Source organism: Lethenteron reissneri, chromosome 13 (genome assembly GCF_015708825.2).
Source record: "Lethenteron reissneri isolate LAM-NWPU_2019-01 chromosome 13, ASM1570882v1, whole genome shotgun sequence".
In the NCBI taxonomy this organism is placed as follows: domain Eukaryota; kingdom Metazoa; phylum Chordata; class Hyperoartia; order Petromyzontiformes; family Petromyzontidae; genus Lethenteron; species Lethenteron reissneri.
The window spans coordinates 8,126,860-8,147,649 of record NC_083791.1 but is presented as its reverse complement, the minus strand read 5'-3'; the positions used below and the strand labels follow the sequence as shown (position 1 = coordinate 8,147,649).

At 48.5% G+C, this 20,790-nt stretch overlaps 1 protein-coding gene across 2 annotated transcripts in view; it reads left to right on the top strand.

Moving 5' to 3' along the window:
* Window positions 1-20,790, top strand: part of UBASH3B (ubiquitin associated and SH3 domain containing B) — a 102,731-nt gene that overhangs the window by 56,018 nt on the left and 25,923 nt on the right. For both annotated transcript variants that reach the window (XM_061550976.1, XM_061550975.1), the window contains exons 4-7: window positions 2,881-3,079; window positions 3,680-3,849; window positions 15,656-15,757; window positions 17,626-17,738. In XM_061550976.1, the coding sequence (XP_061406960.1) occupies window positions 2,881-3,079; window positions 3,680-3,849; window positions 15,656-15,757; window positions 17,626-17,738 (584 nt within the window). The remainder of the gene's footprint in view (window positions 1-2,880; window positions 3,080-3,679; window positions 3,850-15,655; window positions 15,758-17,625; window positions 17,739-20,790) is intronic.

Here is a 20,790-nt window from a genome sequence, read left to right as displayed (position 1 = left end):
GTGGTGCTGTGCATTGTAGAATGACTAACGGACAGAGAATTTAAAATTAAATGGTGATAGATGCCTGCATGCCGGTGCACACTGAGGAGAGCGTGGTTTAATTTCAGCCGGGTCTGTCTGGGCCAGTGACCCAGAAAATATTTCCGCACCCGGCACACCACATCCACAAATATCTTCTCGCTATGGCTGTGGCTGCTTGTCACGTGCCCGGGGCCCGTGTCTTACTGGCGACGCCGAAAATATTCGGTGAGAAATCAAGTGGAGGGTGTGAGGACACCCTTCTGCACTGTGCGTCTCTGGGAGGTACGTGCGGACAGCACTTGCCCCAACAGTCTGTTACAGGCTATACGGGGGGAGGGGGTGGAATCTTTGTCCGTGTCTTTGCAGTAAATATGTATGGGATCGGTCTGTACAGTGAGTGTGTTTCTATTTGGCGCCACCCAGAGGAGTGGTGAGAAAATGAAAATGGGGAAATGTGGCCCAGGATTTACACGCAGAGTATTTTTGTTGTCTATAATAAAAAGGGAGGGGGGGGGGCAAATGGAATTTAGCTCTGGGCCGCTTCTCTTGCATAGTTTGGGCCTTCTCCAGGAACTCACATTTACCTCACACACACCAAAAAAAAGACTGAATTGAAAAAAAAATACGGACTGTTTTGGCAGTGGGCACATAAGCACACATGGAGAGAGAAAAAAAATTACCCCATTCATCACCGTCACGCAGCAAGAGACTAAAGAAAGGCCATTTCCCAAAATGTCAGCCTATTATGGGTTTCTGTAATAAGGCAGCACTAATGATGAACGTGGTGAGATTCTTGTTGTTAATATGTTGAAAGAAACTGCACTAAATATCCACTGTAGGACCTCGCCGTTCAAGTGAGTAACGGATACTCCGTGAGGCCTTTCTGGGAAAACAACATTGTTGTGGTCACTTATCCAGAAGAGTAAAAACATTTCTCTTGATAGGGAGTTAATCGACAAATGATCCTCATGGCGGTACCCCGGGGTTCCAAATAATACAAAACGGCTGAGGCAATTCAATATTTTTTTTCTGGGACACTATTTTTCCCCAGGGGTTGGGTGTACTTAACTCCGCGACTGGGGTACCACTCAATCCGAAATCAGTGCCACTCCGCAATGTCGAAAAGCAGCGAGGACGATTGCGCTGAAACCCCGAACGTTCGCAGTACGTACCGTAGTGGTGGTGCATCGTGTACAGTTCGTTGAGATGAGTCGATTGCCGCATCACCGACCATCAACAGACTAAAAATGACTGCATCACGGACATCATGCGAGAGCCGGGATACTGTGGTACTCCAGGGTACCGCCATAAGGTTCAAATTTCCAACAAATGGAAACGGATCTTCGTTTATGTAGATCAAGGCCAAGGACGGTAAACGGACACACTGACCTAACCGAACGTCGCTGTTTTGGAGCCAGCGTATAAATAAGTCAACGGAAACGTCTCGCTACTCGTCGCTATAAAAATTTAAACTTGTTACCTGTGGCTCTTCTGATAATTCTATCCTGCTCCTTGTTTTTTCTCGCCATGCTCTCAGATGCCCCCTTTGCCTCTGCCCCAGAGGTCGCAAACGGGTTTTGATTCCTTACCCATACCCGTACCTGGTCGCACCAGGGTCGAAAACGGGTACCCGTACCCTACCCTACCCGATACCTGGCTACCCGTACCCGGCCGGGTATCGGGTAGGGTACGGGTACCCGATTGCGACCTCTGGGATGAAGCCATGTTGCAGGCGCGGGTGGTTTGATTCTAGGAACTTGAATTGTGAGAAGAGACAAGACGTTTGGAAATGAGTGACAAACAGTGACTCACCAGTGACTCACGGCCTTCCCGTACCCGTACCCGGCCGCACCAGGGTCGCTACCCGTACCCGGCCGGGTACGGGTAGCCGGGTATCGAGTAGGGTATGGGTATCGGGTACCCGGTTGCGACCTCTGCTCTGCCGCCCACCGCTCCTCGAGTGGTTGTCCTGGAAACCGGGAGATCGTTGAGCGATGTTCAACCGCCGGGTTGATGACGCAGTTCAATCAGTTGTGATTTCCCACTTAACAGATTGGGCCGCGTGAAGGCTGCCAATCCTCCGCGACGATTATCTCCGCCACTCGTGATGAAATTTTCTGGCTCAACCAACTCCAAGTAAAATTCATAATTGTTGCTCTGCATTTGTTTCCGTTTGTTAAAGAGCATAAACCATCATCACGTAAAACTCCGGTCATCCTCGCAGCAGCGGATTTTGGCTAATCATCGAACAAAGACGGTTAGATGCGGTTCTGTGGCTGTCTGGAATGTTCCCCCTTCTGATATTAGGAAGCCACTACGCACTCTTAAATCTAGATTGAAAACTCATTTCTTTAGAACTGATTTTTGTGCTTAGACGGTTGTCTTTCCCCAGCACTTCCAATTAGTACGGTTGGCTACGTACGGTGCGAAAGAAGTTCAGCGCGCACGTCAACATCGGCCAAACGAAGAAGAAAACGGATTCTGACCGAATCAACCCACTCTTAAATTTCGATTTAAAGCTTTCGTGACTGCAGGGATTCATCTTCTTGGTTCTTTCGGTCAAGTCACGTAGAATGGAAATAATAAAATAATAAAAATAAAACCTAATAAAATAATTTTCACGACGTTTCGGCCACAACACAAGCAGCCGTCCTCAGGTGAAGAACAGGTCTGTCGAGAAGACAGAGTCTGAACCCACTCTTGCCGTGACCACTTCCTCACTCCCCTTCCCACCCTCTTTGCACCGCACTCAGCCACTCCTGACACTTGACCTCTTGTCCCCCCGTCCCCGTGTGTATTTTTCTCCGTGCTCTCTCCCCTACTCCCCCCGTCTTGGCACGTCACGGCGGCGGTCGACAGTGCGAGGACGAGAACGCCGAGGGCCTGTGCCGGGGCCTCAAGGGCGTGGTGGAGACGTGGCGGCCCCGCTTTCCGACGCCGCTGCGGCTGGAGCATTTCTCGACTCCCAATTTCCTGGGTCTCTTCGTGCAGGATGGCGACGCCGAAATCCTGCGGGAGTTCGCCGCCGAATTCGCTGCGGAAGTCGCTAAAACCGCCGGTATCCGCAAAGCGTCACGGATCACGCTGCTGCTGTTGTTGTTGTTGTCATTGTTGTCGTCATCTCATTAATCTCATAGCTCATTGCGTCGCACGTTCGTACGTCGCTAGGGGGTGGAACGATGCATCGACTTGATTATTATAAATATCGATTCTTTGCTACCAAAGTCGCCACAAAACTACTGGTATCTGCCACACTGCACAGATTTTTGACTTTGTCGTTGTTCTTGTTGCTGCTGCTCGTTGCACGAGGAGCATCGAGTTGACCAAAAGACAGGCGGTCACCCGCGTCGTTTGCGTCCTGTGGGTGGGTAGTGTAGCGGTTAGCGCACTGCGCTATGAACCCATCGACGCGAGTTCGATTCCCGTTCACGGCCGACACCCAGGTTGACTCAGCCTCATGAGTACCTGGTGCGGTGTGTAAAAACCATCGCCACTGGAGAAACAAAAGCGGCCGGGCGTGGTGTTGGCCACCGACCCCTTCGTGTACCGTGCCGGCCTTCAAAGGTGCTGCTCGCAAACAGCACTTGCCCCAACAGTCTGTTAAGGCCACACGGGGGGGGGGATCTTTGTCTTTCGTGGATGGGTTGGCGAGCCGCAGATGTGAAGGTGGAGCCACACAAGAGGCAGCTGCACCTGACGCTGGCGTACCAGTTCCAGGCGCAGCACCTGGCCAAGCTGGAGCGGCTGGTGCGCGCCGTGGACCCCGAGCTGCCGTGCGAGTGGTGCGCCGTGCTCTACTCGCGCGACATCCGCTACGCGGGCCATGAGGTGAGGCCGCTTCGACGGCGATGGCGTCACGACGACCAGCATCGCACCGGCAGCGGCGTCGCACCTGCAAAGTGACAACAACAGTCTCGCCGCAACAGCGTCGCGCCAACGGTCTTGCACCGACGGTCACAACGGTAGCATCACAGGCAATGGTGTCGCACCGGTCGCGTCACACCTGCAAAGTCACAACAACAGTCTCGCCACAACGGCGTCGCGCCAACGGTCTTGCACCGACGGTCACAACGGTAGCATCACAGGCAATGGTGTCGCACCAGTCGCGTCACACCGGCAAAGTGACAACAACAGTCTCGCCGCAACGGCGTCGCGCCAACGGTCTTGCACTGACGGTCACAACGGTAGCATCACAGGCAATGGTGTCGCACCAGTCGCGTCACACCTGCAAAGTGACAACAACAGTCTCGCCGCAACGGCGTCGCGCCAACGGTCTTGCACCGACGGTCACAACGGTAGCATCACAGGCAATGGTGTCGCACCAGTCGCGTCACACCGGCAAAGTCACAACAACAGTCTCGCCACAATGGCATTACGGCACCGACGGTCGCACCAGCAGTCGCAGCAGTAGCGTCACAGCAACGGCGTCACACCTTACCGCATCTTAACAATAGCATCACATGATAATTGTTTTTTTACCCTTCTATCTGGCAACAAAACTGACACATTTTTTTACAAGGAGTCGTGTTTGCATAGACCAAAATACCTGCAGTCGGAATGCAAACAAAAAACATAACTCTGATAATGTATGCACTGTCCTTGAAGTTGATTGGTCCACACCCGAGACAGCTTTCCTTAGAGCCTAGTCTCACATGGGTTGGACCAGATGACGCCAAAAGGCGCACAACTCAAAGACAATGCACCATCAAGTATGAGAGCTCGGGGAAAGCATTTACACCATTGGAACCTCATTTGCCAGTAAAAATATAATTGGGTTTTTACCCTTCTATTTGGCAACATCATCACAATGACAGCATGGCACCAACAGCCTACGATACAATTATGAGACGATATCGCAGCAACCACACTGTTCACACAGGCCTGTGGTGCCTGGGTTTCGACTGATGGTTGCTGTTGAACGATCGGTGGAAACTCTGCGTTTGTATCAGCAGGGGGCGCAAGAGGCTCAGGCCGGTCATGCGCACGCGTGTTTGTGTATAGGGATGTGTTTGGGGAGCGGTGGAGCAGCGATTAGCGCGCTGCGCTACGCTACGAACCCGGCCTCCCGAGTTCGACGATTCCTGTTCATGTCCAACACCGGTGACGATTGTCTGAATCGATCCTGGGCCTCCTCTAGGTCGACTCAGCTGCAGTGTGTAAACATTGGCACTCAGGAGACAAAGGCTGAAGGGCATGGTGCTGGCCACCCACCCCCTCGTGTGCCGTGCCGGCCTTCATAGGTGCTCGCTAACTAGCACTTGCCCCAACAGTCTGTTAAAGGCTGTACTTTTTCTTGTGTAGGGACGTGCTTCCGACTTACAAAAAATCCCGTTTTGTGCGGCAGTTTTTTTTGCATCTTTTTGCCGAGAGCGACAATTTCATTCCCTCACAGAAATTTACACTCGAATCTCTTCACCGCTTTAATCCGTGACCTTCCGCGGAATCGATAACGAATTTCCCACGAGCATCAGAATCTTTATTTGGACTATAAGTAAAGCCCTGCCTGTGCCCACCGCGTGACGTTACACAATCAAACTGAGGCGGCATGCCGGGCAACAAAGAAATGTTTTACTTTCTCAGAGCTGACCGTTGGGAATTTTTTTTTTTTTACAAGGGTACACGTGGCTTGATGCGCTAAACTTATTTCGCACCATACGTAGCCGACCGCGCTAAAGAAATGTGTTTTCGATCTCGATGATTTAAAAGTGCATTGCTCCTGTCGCTTCCTAATATCGGAAGGAAGAGCGTTCCAGACGGCCACAGAAGCGCATCTGAAAGCGCGCGATGCAGTGACCATCTTTGTTCGATGGTGAGCCGAAAGCCGCCGGTGTGAGGATGACCGGAGATTGTGTGATGGTTTATGCTCTTTGACGAGATCAGCGAGATATTGCGGTTTAACTAAAAGGAAAATTGGTTCATTTGTGGCAAGCAGCACTTTGTGTGTAATGAGTGCCTGTGGTGCATGCCGGGCAGCCTGGACGGTGCCAGTCTGGACGATGCCGGCCTCACTGTGCCGGCCTCACGGTGCCGGCCACGCGATTTCGGTCACACGGTGCACTTCTCGCTTTGTTGTATGGAGGGCGCCGGATGCACCAACTGTCTCCGCCAGCGTCCTGCGATAAATAAACATTCTTTTTAGAACATTACCCACCGTGGTGCTCAATGAGTTCAGACCCCACTATACAATTCCCTTTCAAGTTCCTTGTTTGCATCTTTCCCCGCCCTGCAAAGGTGGCCATACAAGTCACTTTCAGCGTACTTCATTGCGCCTACTCTGCCAGCTCTCAACATAAGCCTCCTGTTTAGTCGGCTAAAATCTCATTTCTTTAAGAGCTGCTTTTTGCGTTTAGTTTGTTGTCCTTCAACGTACATACGTACAACATACTTTCTAGGCAGCGCATTTTCACGTGATATCAAGTTTATTGATTGATATTTTTCAGGCCATCCCTCAATTGCCATAATTCTGGTTCACGATTTGGTGATTGTAATCTTTATCCCAAGTATTTGTCTAATTTTGTCCCATTGTAGTAAAAAAACACAACACAGAATGCAACAAGTGTTAACCAGCACATCTCCAATGCGTGAACATTACCTATAAATCATCCAATTTGGATTACACTTCACACAATCGCCTCCTTTGTCCGCAAGCTTTGGCATAACCCTCATGAAAAAAAACCTGTCTGGAGACTTTCCTGAGTAAAAAAGCGTACTGATATAGATGTTACAAATGGTTTGCTCGTTACTATGCCTAATTAACGTGCCACTTGGACAGGAAGCAACTAACCAAATAAAAATCCGGCTGAATATCTATTTTTTAATCAGGTGTCAGGCCCTCCCTCATTACACCTCACACGAGTGACGACTGTTGCCAACGTGTACCATGAATCACGGTGAGTCACGTCAGACCGTGCGCGTTCGCTCCACGCGCAAAATTCAGTCATCTCCGTGCCCCTCTCTTACCCTATCCGCTCGTCGCATTGCGTCGAGGATGCTTTTGTTGTCGGGGTGCGTCGGCTTCTTTTGGCTTTTTGGCTTTGCCCTCGCCCAAGAATCCCCTTTGCGCAAACCCAAACCGGTGGGGGTTTTTGATGCCCCGAGAAACCGCGTAGATACTCCGGGTGGACATTCTTCGTAGAAGTAAACGGGCGACGAAATATGTTTGCGGGCAGGAATGCGACCGGGGGAGAAAGAAACGGGTTTAACCTCGGGCAATTTAACGACGGTGGATCGGAATGAGAGCGGCGTTTATAAAGACGCGAGAGGTCTTTTGGAAAGATGAATTTCTCGCGTAAAAAAAAAATGGATACCAATTTGCTTTCGCTCTCTCTCTCTCTCTTCTCGCCCCGATTCACTGGAACAAACTTCCCCCTCCACATTAAGCAGTCACCTTCGCTCACTAATTTCCACAGCTCACTCAAAACTCACACTTATTGTTCCCTAGCTCATCCCACGACCCCTTAATATCTCTCCCTCATAAGCGCCACCACTACTGTTCCCTCTTCATCATCTCATTATATTGTTATCACTCATTAACCCCATTTATTCCATTCATCTTCGTTTACAGTCATCAATTTAGCTTTCACCGAATTCACGCATCACCTCCACCGTCACATTGATACGTACCGTTGTTAATTTTTTGTATATTGCCTTGGTTATCTTAATTCCTTTTAAGATAAGATAAGAGGTTCGGCTCGGTGCATGCAGCCAACCGTGACAGCGATGAGATGCGCCTTAAATAAAAAGCCAAACACAAGCCTAAAACTTCGCTGGGAAAGTATGCAGAGATTCTCACTTCGGATGTGCACAATGAGAGAGACGGGGAAGGAGGAGCGCTGTAATTCGGGGAACAAATCCAAATGTTAGACGGACAGTCTGTTCTCGTGTAACGCCGCGTGCGTTTTCACAACGCGAATTGCATATATAACGTGATGAATGTGTTAGGAAACACATTTTTATAACGCGGATGTGAATTGGATATAACGCGATCGAGCGAACGGAACTACGTCGCACGAGTAGGAACAAGCGGCTGTACAGCTGCCTCGGCGTAGCGTCGTCACACAAGGCGGGATGCTGCTGGATGCTTCTAGATGCTACCCACGCGCCTCAGACTTTATCAGCCTGCGTACGCATCTCACGCGTTATCGCGGACTGCGCTTTACCCCTATGTCATATATTATTTATGACAATGCGGTGTTCTTCAGCAAGACGACTATTACCGCGTTATAGGAGAACTCGCAGTGCTGACAAATGCGGAGAGTTGAGTGACTTGAACAGGGACACGTCAGAAGCAGAAGCGATGACCCATTGACAGGGACCATTCGTGGAATAGCATCCCCGTGGTGAGAACGGGCGCGCCAAAAGGGCTGACTCACCGCGGAGATGGCAACATTGAAACTGGACCGTGCGTAGGAGTTGATGCCGATTGCTCCATCGCGATGGTGGTGACATGTGGAGGCCTTCATTGAACAGTGGGTGGATCGTGGCTGATTTCGATGATAGTGGGGCTTTATTCTCGCATGTGTGGGTGTTCTTCTGGGAACCTTGGTTTCCTGTAGGGCTTGCCACCTGTTCTGATTCCCCCAGGATCATCTGTGGGTCTTCCCGTGATAACAAAAATACCCCCCCTGTTTTTGGTCATTTGTAATCATACACATTTCATCGTGAGATATTCTCCTTCCGATGATATGTCCCGCTTTTATTTGCACCTACGCAGTGGCAACCTTGCTTTTTCTTGCCACGTCTTAAAACGCTCAAAATCTAATTTTCCAAAATATACCCTCGGTAGACCCGTCTCGTTCTGGAGATAACCGAAACTAAGTGGGCGTTTGTGCAAATATCGTCATCGTCGTCTTGACATGGAGCAGCTGTCGTCACAGGGTGGGGCGTTGGGCGCGCACGAAGTACGTCAGTCGAGCGGAAAGGTGACCGGCACCACGGGGTCTCCCCTGTGCACTTTGTTGTCATCGATTGCAAAACAGCTGTTAACTGGAAGTTTATTATTAGCGGGTTAGTGATCGCGCGAACAAGTTACATCATGTAATTTGAAAGGGTCAGAAACTCGTGCTCGGGAAGTATTTTATTATCGTCGGCATGGTAACGGATACACAAGGGTGGCTAGGATTGTAACTCAGTAATAATAAAACGACTAACGTTCACAGTAATGGTTTAATTCGTGTCATTCGTCTAAGTTGCGTCTTCGCAATCGCTGAGGATGCCACTGACTGACCGTAGTGGTGAGGTGGGGGGGAGAGACCTTCATCCAGCAGTGGATTTACAAACGAGCTGTGAATGGATTAATTTTATTTGTATGAAACCTGCCGAGCGTGCAGCATCTATGAACTCGCTGCGCAGACTCGCGTGAACGCACTAAAATAAGGTCCACATATTCTGCACTTTGGCCGGGTTACATTTTTGACGACTTGGGATCGTGATGCGATTCAAGAACGATTAGTTGCTTTGCACCGAGCTCAACTTGGCCTCTTCTCGTAGATTGCAAGCGAGTGCGCTAAGCGATGGCCCAAAGGCAGTGTGGTGTGAAAGGACGAGACGCAAGGTGGATAAGTTGGGGAATAATTCGAGCAGATTAACCCGCGGGATCTGCGAGAGGAAAAAAGCGGTTGGTAAAATATATATATTTTTTTAAATCTTAAAATGAAAACAATTACATAATTTAACACGTAGGCTTTCGCGACCAATATTATTCAACGCAATTACCAGCGAAACGTCGTACTCAAATTGTAAATGTTGTGGTTTCACGCTTCAACACACCGGTGGGCTAAAGCAGTAAACTATTTGTCTTTTGTCAACGTGACACTTTTTTACTGATTGGCCGTGTCGGGTGGTGGAGGGTTACGACACATTTATAAATAACGCGATCTAAACCCAAAAACCTTGATTATGAATTACATAATTACGCTACTTCTGGAAGAGGGGGGGGGGGGTACGAGCTTGTCCGGAAGCTGTAGAGATGTCGCCTCTGGGCACGGAAATATTCCCCAAGACAAGTGAGCAAACGGACAGGAGCAGATGATAATTTCAGACAAATTCAGAAAGTATTTTCCACACGAGGATGGAGGAGGAGGGGGGAAGAGAGGGGGGGGGGGCAGAGGAGTAGGGATTGTAAGGCCTTCCTGCCAGCTACACACAACGTACAGTTCACAAATTGATAGATACAGTAATCGATTTTTACGACCACAATGTTTAATGAGCATCATAAACAATTTTAATAAATTGTTACCATTTCGAATTCATGTTTCCAGTAGACTATATTCGCCACTGTAGACGCAAGGGACAGTGCCGTGGAAGAGCTTGATTTAAACAAAAATTAAGCGATTAGAAGCAGAACTACAATCTGTGCCCCCAATTATATTGGAAGTATATCAGTTTATGAGCCAAACCGGCTTTCCAAAACAATGTTATCGAGCAGCATTTGGTTTAAATAAGAAAGCCGATAGATAGGCTGATCGACTAAAATAACAATTTATGTGGAGACGGGCTTGGATTTTGCGTATATTTACTTTCACCTGTAATGCTCCACGACAATGCATAATGAGTGTGCAATGCCACAAACATAGATTTAGCAAATGTTTACATGTCTTTTAGCTAATGTATTATTTCCTAATGTTCACGCAAATGGAAACTTTTTTTGTACTTTTCAAAACAAATGAATTCCATCTTGATTTGAAGCTTTCGTGACTGCAGTAATCCACGCTCTTTGGTTCTTTCGGTAAAGTCACGTAGGTAGAAATAAATGACGACGTTTCGACTGCAGACATCATACTGCTCGCAGCAGACATCGTGGCCATCGCGACTTTCACCTGACGACGGGTGCTTGTGTTGCGTTCGAAACGTCGTGATTTATCTTGTTTTATTTCTACCTGCGTGACTTTACCAAATTAATTACACTTCAAACAACAGAAACGAAACGCTCGCAACTCCCGTGAGCATGCAGCGTGTGTCAATGTGCTCGCTGTCATTTTGAACAATTCGTGAATTCTTCCTCCAACTATTTACCCTCTGGCCTATAACAATAGACAAGTAATGCAGGCAGTGAAAAGGTGTTGAGTTATGCAATAGCATAACTCGAGTCTCTTGATGTATCTCTGACCTGGATAGATGCAGCGTTCTGCGTTTTATTTTGGCTCGTAAATGTATGTTTTTACGATGATTGCTCTTGTTTACCGAGGAACGCCTCGCTGAGTCTCAAGATTCTTCTCGAGTTCAGAATCAGAATGTCTTTAAACTGGAGGAATCCGATGAGCTGTAAAGCTCTTTGTCCAGTAGGGGTGGGTCAGAACGTTACAACAACAAACAGTTCAAAGACACGAAAGGAGTGCAAAGTATAGGAAAGGTAAACGAAATCACTTTTAAAAATCTGCTTATGAAACTAAACTATTTTTTTATTTAAAGCTTTCGTGACTGCAGGGATTCATCTTCTTGATTCTTTCGGTAAAGTCACGTAGAAGGGAAGTAATAAAATAAGAAAAATAAAACATAATAAAATTATTCTCACGACGTTTCGGCCACAACGCAAGCAGCCGTCCTCAGGTGAAAACCAGGTCCGTCGAGGCGACAGAGTCCGTCAGACTCTTCCCTTCTACGTGACTTTACCGAAAGAACCAAGAAGATGAACTATTTTTTTTACCGACAGGTCAAGCACACTTGAGCTGTTAGCTTCTTTTTCAGAAGGGACCTTGCCACAAAATGATAGCTCAATGAAGTGGAATAAGTAAACTATGCTAATTGTCCATCAGTGGTAAAACGCAGGATTTCCAAACACCCACGCCTCTAGTATGTGAGTATCAACAGTCATGAGGTATATAAACAAACACAAGTGAATCCGAATGGAAAAGACTGGGACATGTATATTGAAACCCTTGAATATTGGACACACGGCGGAGTGTGTACATTTTAGAACGTTTCATGCTGCTTCTGAATAACGGATGTATTAGCAATCACACGGCCAATTTCCGGTTGGTCGGATTGCATCACCGCCTCGGTAAATATGCGGCCTGACATTCCTCATGCATCAATTCACCTTTTCTTACGTAGATTTTGTTGTATCGTGACTCAACGCTAGCCCGGTACAAAGCAACCGGTCACAGTTCAAGGGGGGTAAGGGGCGTGAGGGTGCGGGGGTGCGGGGACAGAAACTCCGCCAGCGAAAACCCCCTAGAAGTCATCCGCGCCAGGGCCCTCACGTGGGGGGATGAAATTCGGGTTCGCCGCCCCACCCAAATGGGGACCGCGAGCGGGAACATAAAACAAAGTCGTGGGGAAGGGGGGTGATGAGGGCAAAGATAACTAACATGGGGGGGGCGGGGGGGGTAGAGAGGGGGCTGGGAAAGAACTAAACTTAAACTGTTTATTTTAATTTTTCCAGGTAAGGCCCTCTGAGCCACGGGGCTCTTTGTCAGAAATGGCCTGTCCATCACAAGTGATAGCTCAACAAAGTGGCTCATCATCATCATCCTGTGGAAATTCATAGCAGTAGCCAAATACTCTAAACGCATGATCTCGATTCTAAATGTGGAGGGAAAAACCGGAGAACCCGGAGAAAAATCCACGCGGGTGGGGAGAGAGGGGTGGGGGGGAAAGGGGGGGGGGATGCGAAGGGGAATGGGGGTGGGGAAGCATGAAACAAAACACTAAAAATAAAACAACTCGCGATAATGTGCTTATAGGATTAAAGTCCCACAGGGCAGTGATCCACTGCTGGGAGAGGGGGCAGAGGCCGCAGAGCAGTGGTTCTTCACCTGGGGTGCATCACGCACTGTTTTATTGCTTTCATGGCTTTATTTTGGTGATTTCGAAAAGTTTACTGGTTTGGCCATGTTTGTTTGTTGTAGTACGGAGTAAGACTGATGGCCTTAATCTAAGTTTTCCTCACTTGATGCAGTCATTTTAGCTGTGACGGTCCCACCTGATGACGGAGACTCGTGTTGCCTCCGAAACGTCGTGATTTTTATTATTTTATTTCTATTATTGCTTCTATTAATTGTATTTTTTACCTACGTGACTTTACCGAAAAAGCCTAAGAGTATGAATCCTTGCAGTCACGAAAGCTTCAAATCTAGAATTAATCTAAGTTGTCTTGTGGTTGTTGTTGTTTGACTTCCATCCCACTGGGATTTTTGCACACAGCGTTGGTGTACGGTGTTTTTTCTGCAATATTTTGCTGTCTTTTCTTGGATTTTCTGTTTGCACTCAGTCACGTAGTCACTTTAAGATGTTTTCTTGTTCATGTTTTTGTTTGTTGCGGTTGCACCCGATTCAAGAGCCGAATGGCTCACAGGGCTGTACCTAATACATGAACTTGAACTTGATGTATTACCATTCTGCGTGGCTGCAATAAAGGTTGAGAAGCGCCGCCCTAGATAATCCCATCCCTTTTATGCGTCAATTACCTTCAAATGTGGTGCTGACTCACGGCAACGAGCCGCCAGACGTAATTGCGTCACATCCATTCGCAAACATACTGAAGGAATGCTTTAATATTGCCACGCTTGTATAATGATTTTGTTTCCGCGGAAAAAAGAAGAAGTTCCATGGCATATGTTATGAGATTTGTTTTAAGTTCATTATTATTAAATGTAAAATTGATCAGCTTGGGGTTTTGCAAAACCACACGACATTTATGGACTGCAGAAGGGCAGCATACCTGGTATACAGGAGGTCATGGGTTCGATCCCGACCCTGTCGCCCTATATATTTGGAGTTGGCATGTCTCTCTCCCAATGGTTGCGTGGATTTTTCTCCGGGTCCTTCGGTTTTTCCCTCAATATTTGGAAATATGCATTCCAAGTATTTGGCTGCTATAAATTTCCACATGATAAGCCACTTCGTTGAGCTATCGTTTGTGGCCTGGTCGCTTCTTAAAAACACGCTATACAGCTCAATGGGCTTTACCTGGTAAAATAAAAAAAACTAGTTATAGTTTCGTTACATTATAATACATCTTTCCATCGTTCATTCGGACACAATTGCTCGTTTGTACAGAGTTGGTCTAGGGCCAGTGGCTCCAAATGATTTGCGTTGTGTAGCTCCCTTACCAGACGTATCAACCGTCAATGTTCCTTACCGCCTTGCAGAGGTCGCAACCGGGTACCCGATACCCGTACCCTACCCGATACCCGGCTACCCGCGTACGGGTAGCCGTTTGCGACCCTGGTGCGGCCGGGTACGGGTAGGCTGTGAGTCACTGGTGAGTAACCGTTTGATACGGGTACCCGTACCCAGCCGGGTACGGGTACGGGTACCCATTTGCGACCCTGGTGCGGCCGGGTACGGGTAAGGAATCAAAACCCGTTTGCGACCTCTGCCCCCTTGACAAGAACCACGGGGCAGTGACGTGGCCGGTTGGTTGTGCATCTGCTGGCTCATGACAGAGGTTTATGGTGATAACCCAGCAGTTGTTTCTGCGGGTGTGTAAACTGTAGGCATGCCACACGCCGTCTGCTGCACGGTGAATTTTTAAGGATCCTGTGACATCATTGGTGTGCCGCCGGGGAGTCACGGTCTAAAATTTTCTACGTTTGAAAAAAGAAAGGACGCTGCGAATTAAATTGCGCCCCCTACTAAAACCGCTGACTGCGAAACGTAGCGAAAATAAAAGATCCTAAATTGTTATAACAATCGTTACAATTCAAATAAATAGTTACGTAACACTGCTTTTAGATTTAGATTGACACCTAATTTTTGTTATTTTCTTTGAACCTATTTTTTCCTGCTTCAGCAGCTCTCACCTGATGACGATTGCTTGTGTTGCAATCGAAACGTCAGTGATATTGTGATTATTTTTATTATTTTTTATATCTACGTGGCTTTACCGAAAGACCCAAAGAATATACTATGTACGTGACTTTACCGAAAGACCCAAGAATATAGCTTAATATCAGTTGATTAAATATTTACAATTAAACATGAAAGCTGTAATAACGACATACAATTTAATCACCACTGGTTGAGGTGTCCATAGGCCATGAGTTCGCCAGGTTCCATACAACAGATATGTACTTTCTCAAGGAGCATGAACGATCACGCGAACTCCGGTCGTCCTCGCAGCGGCTTTTGGCTAATCATCGAACAAAGATGGTCACCACATCGCGCACGCGTTCAGGTGGGCTTCTGCGGCCGTCTGGAACGCTCTTCCATCTGATATTAGGAACCCACTGGGAGCTATGCACTTTCAAATCGAGATTGAAAACGAATGTCTTTGTAACTGCTTTTTGTGTTTAGTTTATTGTCCTGCTCCCGCACATCCTCGCACACCAGAGACGTTTTAATTTTCCATCTGTGCATCATCATCTCATCATCGTCAAGTACCCGCATCAGCTGCCACCGTATGTGTGTGTGGGGATGCGATTTAGGGGTTGTGGGCCCTCGAAGCTTTCGCGGAAGTTGTGCGTCCTTGTCGGGTCCTTTACGAGGAGACGTCTGTTTGTGAACCCCACTTGATCTCACTGAAGATCGTCGTCAATACGGTGCATTGATGCAAACGTGTATCCGCGCCCTCTCCCTGTGAACCCCTGACCTATTTTTCCCCTTATACCTCCCTAACCCTTCCATCTTCGATGACCCCCTGCGACGTTGGAACCCCTCTCCCGTCGCCTTGCCAACGCTTCCTCCGCCGCAGACCCTGCGGGTGCTTTACCCGTACATTCCTCAGAATGACGACGAGCTGGAGCTCATACCAGGAGATTCCATATTCGTGTCGCCTTCGGAGCACGGTGCACAGGTGAACGCGACGGAACGTATGCACACACGCACATGCATGCGCGACACGACTTTGATGCCACGGCGTGTTGTGTGCCAGTCATTCAACAGGAATGTTTATGATAACGCAGGGCTGAGTATGGATGCTTTCTGCGTGACAGAAACCACAGACCTCGGATATTGGTGACGATGACCTATGGGTGACGTAAATAGATCCACGGCAAGGCGGTTCCATTAACAGGAAAATGCTCTTGAGTCACAATCGGGGGGGGGGGCGATTGCTTCTGTTGCACTATGACTGGACAAGGCTCCAGGTTTATGTGGGGGTTGTTTTTTTTTCCGAAGAGGAGAACGCAGCTAGCCACGGCGAAGTTCTCCCATCGCAATGACTGATTGGGCGACACGGTGGCGAGATGTTAACTACCTTGCCTGGTATACAGACGGTCGTGGGTTCGATCTCGACCCCGACACAACGGCCGATTTTAAACGGGACGCTTCCAGCGTTACTTTTATTTGACGTCTTTTTACAGCGCTTTGTAAATCCACTGCTGGATGAACGCCTTTCCTGTACTGTGTTTTGCTATTGGTGGCGGTTTGACCACACTTCATATCTCAGATGGCCTTTGTTAGATTTTCGTTTTCTTTTGCGGTATGTGGCATCCATTTCCTCGTGAACCATCATTGTCTTTGAAAACGTGTACGGTCCTTAGGTGTGGCTGGCTCACACACCAACTTCCAACTGTCTGACTGAAGCACAAACAGCTTACATTTTGTTAGGCTCTCATTCTATTGTGTGAAGGCAAACCGTATAGATTAAAAAAACCAATGGCAACTGTTAGAGTATGTAAAAAAAAGCCTGCATATGGTACACCCTGAGATAAGATGCAATACTCCCCCCCCTCCCTTTCAAAACGCCACTGGATAGAGTCGATTGCAGATACATTTCAACTCGCACGTTGTCATCGTAATCTACAATTAGGCCTACTGCTCCACGTTAAGCCAACCGTTTTAGGTGCCACTCGGTTAATACCAACTTTGGACGGCTATTGTCATGTGGCGGAAGCGGTAATGTCGTGGTTAGCGCGCTGCATTCTTAACCGGACAACCCGAGTTCGCTCACCGGCTAAGGCTGACGTCGGTAACAAGTGATGTCCGAAACCGGTCCCAGGCCTCTCTTTACCCTACCCACGCTGGCCAGCGTGGTGAATAATAGTCAAACAATCCCCATGAATGGCATGGCAAGGGGAGGCCTTAAAAGTTGTTGTCACAGCTGTTCCTTAAATCCCTACAAAAGGCCGCTTTGACACAAAGGGCACACCGTCTATGTGACGTGCTAGGGGTGTTCATTATGTACCAGTAAAATCAAAACTGTTCTTTTTCACACCTGCAATAATTAAAGTGTGAAAAACCAAACTAATTGAATATGACCGCACAAATTCGCGTGCGTTTTTTTTTTGTGACCCGATTTGAGAATGAACCCTCACGATACTTTGAGGATGCAGTTAAATTATAGTTGGCCATCCAGAATCCGAGCGCAATATCTTTCCATAACCAGCCCAATGCTTTTGGCATGGCATTAGCCCTCCCGAGTGTGAGCTAACCGGCCGAACTTGGTGCGGTCTGGGGCTGTTTTTGTTTGTTGTTGTTTTTGTTGCCTCGCCAGGACTTAAACAACGAATTTATTTTTACTCGGTCACTTGCTTGCCAGCTTCTCTATTTTTCACTTCCTGTCGTGTTTTTGTACCGTTTGCTGTTGTTACTTGCTGCCCTGCCCGTACTGAACATCTTGTTAAAAAAAACAAGCTTCATAGCTCATCGGATTCTGATGATTCCGATGCAGTTCGGTAAAGGGAGGGCTGACGGCGCCTCGCGTTGGCTCCGTGTTCGCAGGGCGGCAGCGAGGGCTGGGTGCAGGGGACGTCGTGGATATCGGGCCTGGCCGGGCTGCTGCCGGAAAACTACACGCAGAAAGCGGACGAGTCGGACACCTGGGTGCTGCACAGGTGAGCGAGAGCGCCGCGACGGGACAGCGTTGGAGCGCTTCGAGAGCGCTGCGCAAAAAATCGTCGCCTTCACTCCCCCCTCGATACGGAGAGAGCCGTTCTCCTCGTCCTGCGTTCATTCTCAATGGCACCCCGCCGCCGCCGCCAAGACTCGCACGTTCCGCTACGAATAGGTTCTAAAACTAAACGATACACTTTTTGGTTTTTTTTTTTTTACCAGGTAAGGCTCGCTGAGCTACAGAGTTCTTGTTCTCAGAAGCGACCTGGCCACGGATGATAGCTCGACGAAGTGAGTGGCTTATCGTGCGGAAAATGTACAGCAGCAGCCAAATGCTCTTGACCCCCATGAAGTCGTGAATTTGGTCTGAGGGGGGGAGTCTGGGTAAAAGCTGGTGGCACTCTTGGCAAGGTTGCCGGAAAGTTCCGGGCTCTTACGTGCTGCCGTGGGAACACAGCAACAGTGTTTAGCCATCAAAACGCGCCTTAGTTCCGGCATGTGAACTCGTATAACCTTGTGGCCGTGTTAGGGCTACGTTTGATTTTCAAGTGGCATCTACAATGTGCTTCACGTAATGTGTTTGCAGTGACACATGCACACGTAAAGCACGCTTGCTCGTTGTCTTTGTTAGTCGTGGCGTCGCGTGTATTTTCACAAACAGCTGTGGCGCGTTAATGACTGGGCAGCCACCACCCTTGTCATTTGGCTCTTTTTGTGCGCCGCAGGGATAATTGCTAAAATCTTAAATATGCTGAAGATGCCTTCGTCTGGACATTTGGGCTTCTGGGGCATGAATGTGGTACCCTGAACAATCCCATGCCTTGAAGAGGCTGTCGAAGATTCGTTGACATCAAACTCGAATTATCCACAGACTGGCTTTCAGTGTGGGCTATTGCATCATTTGGTCTGCTCATACTGTATGTACGAGTGAAAATATGGCTATTGCCTTTGACACAAAGCTGCGCAAACCAAACATCTTTCGTGCTGCTGGACATATGCAAATCGTCAATACGCAGTCGATGTGTTCCGCACACTCACATTTTGCATAAAGGGCTCACAGACGACTAATTTGCAAATGTTACAAAAACATTCACAAGTCCTCTACAAGCCCTGCACTGCAATGGGAAGAACAAACAACAAATCCCATGCTACATTTGCACAATGACAATAAAAGTGGGCCCACTGAGTGACCTGGCTAAGAGCAGGTCGCCCGCTTGACAAAGTGTGTCGTGCGGCCTAGCCTAAGTGGACCGAGGCTCCCTCCCTCCCCCCACCCCCCCTCTGATTACCGTTTGTTTTTGGCCAGGTAGAGGCTGCAGTGGCAATCTGAAGGGGGAGTCCGATTGTTTCACGTCTGCCCACTGAGTGACCTGGCTAAGAGCAGGTCGCCCGCTTGACAAAGTGTGTCGTGCGGCCTAGCCTAGGTGGACCGAGGCTCCCCCCCTCCCCCCACCCCCCCTCTGATTACCGTTTGTTTTTGGCCAGGTAGAGGCTGCAGTGGCAATCTGAAGGGACCAGGCCTCACTTGCCCATTGCACGATACGGGCCAGCCCGCCATCACGTGGTCGTGGGGAACACAGAGTTGTTTGTCAGTAGTTCGTGGGATCTTGGCCAACGTGCTGGGTGATGAACACATTTCCCCCCCCCCCCCCCCCCCCCCGCTGTCTCTTAGACCCCCACCTGCAGATTCTTTGGCTCTTTTGAGGCTTTCCAGTTTGACCACAACTAGTTTGACCACAGTGCTCAAGAGACAAGAGAACCTTGCGTTGCGGAAACTGTAATTTCAGATTAATGCAACTGTGGTTACCATCAGGTGTGTGGCGATGCATCGATTAATCGACTAAAATCGATTCCCAGGCTCACCGGATTGCAAGTAGAAGACCAAATGATGTGGGATTCGCATTTGTGGTGTACGACTGGTTCACGTGGCCCCTGCGACCAAGGGTCTGCGAGCAGTGGCGGTGGCGGCGTTGCCTTGGGAGGCCTTCATCCGGCAGTGGCTCGGCCGTGGCTGACCCCCGCAACCACCGGGGAAAAGCGTGGAATTTCGCGAGGGTGCTCGATAACGATAATCGATTTCTTAAACGAATTTAAAGTCTGAATCACGACAATTTATAGACACAAGACAATTGACTGTAGCAAAACATCGTAGAGACGTAGGATTGAGTCGCAACTTGCTGGATTAATGGTTGCTAAATTAAAGTTGCAAACATGGCTGTGGTTGATGTCAAGCGTCCGTTTCGGAGCATCAACTCGCGGGGGAGTCCGATTGTTTCACGTCTGCTCATGAAAAAAAGATAACGATCCCCTGTATAGCCTTAACAGATTGTTGGGGCAAGTGCTGTTAGCGAGTAGCACCTATGACGGCAGATACGGCACATGAAGAGGGTGGGTGGCCAACACCACGCCCGGCCGCATTTGACTCCCCAGCGGCGATGTTTACACACCGCACCAGGTACTCATGTGAGGCTGAGTCGACCTAGGGGAGGCGCAGGACCGGTTCAGATAATCGTCACCGGTGTTGGCCGTGAGCAGAAATCGAACTCGAGTCACCTGGTTCGAAGCGCAGCGTGCCAAGCACGACACTACCGCTCCCCACGTCTGCTCACCACACACGCACAATCCTGCACAGCGCGAAGGCACAGACAGGTATCCGATGTGTTTGCCTGCGTGCGTTTGTATGTCTATGTTGCAACGATGGAGCTTATATAAATGCGTCGAGTTTGTTATAAAAAAACGTCTTGAAACTTCCATCATACTATTTTCACTGCGCTACAGAAATCAACGTGCGATCGATTTCTGCACGTCTACGTGTGCAAGTTTATAATCCGGAGTTGGGTTAATTTAATTTTTTGAACAAGGGAGACGGGCAGAGTGGCTTGGGACGTTTCTGCTGCTGCGCTTAGGATCTTTCAATAGATTGCTTTAGTTTTGGCTATAGAAGCCTTAAGAATCCACTGACCTTTTAAAATAATTTTTCTTAAATAATCCAATGACTCTTAAGAATCCTACACATGGGCATGTTGTGACTCGGGGAAACTTACAGCAAACTAC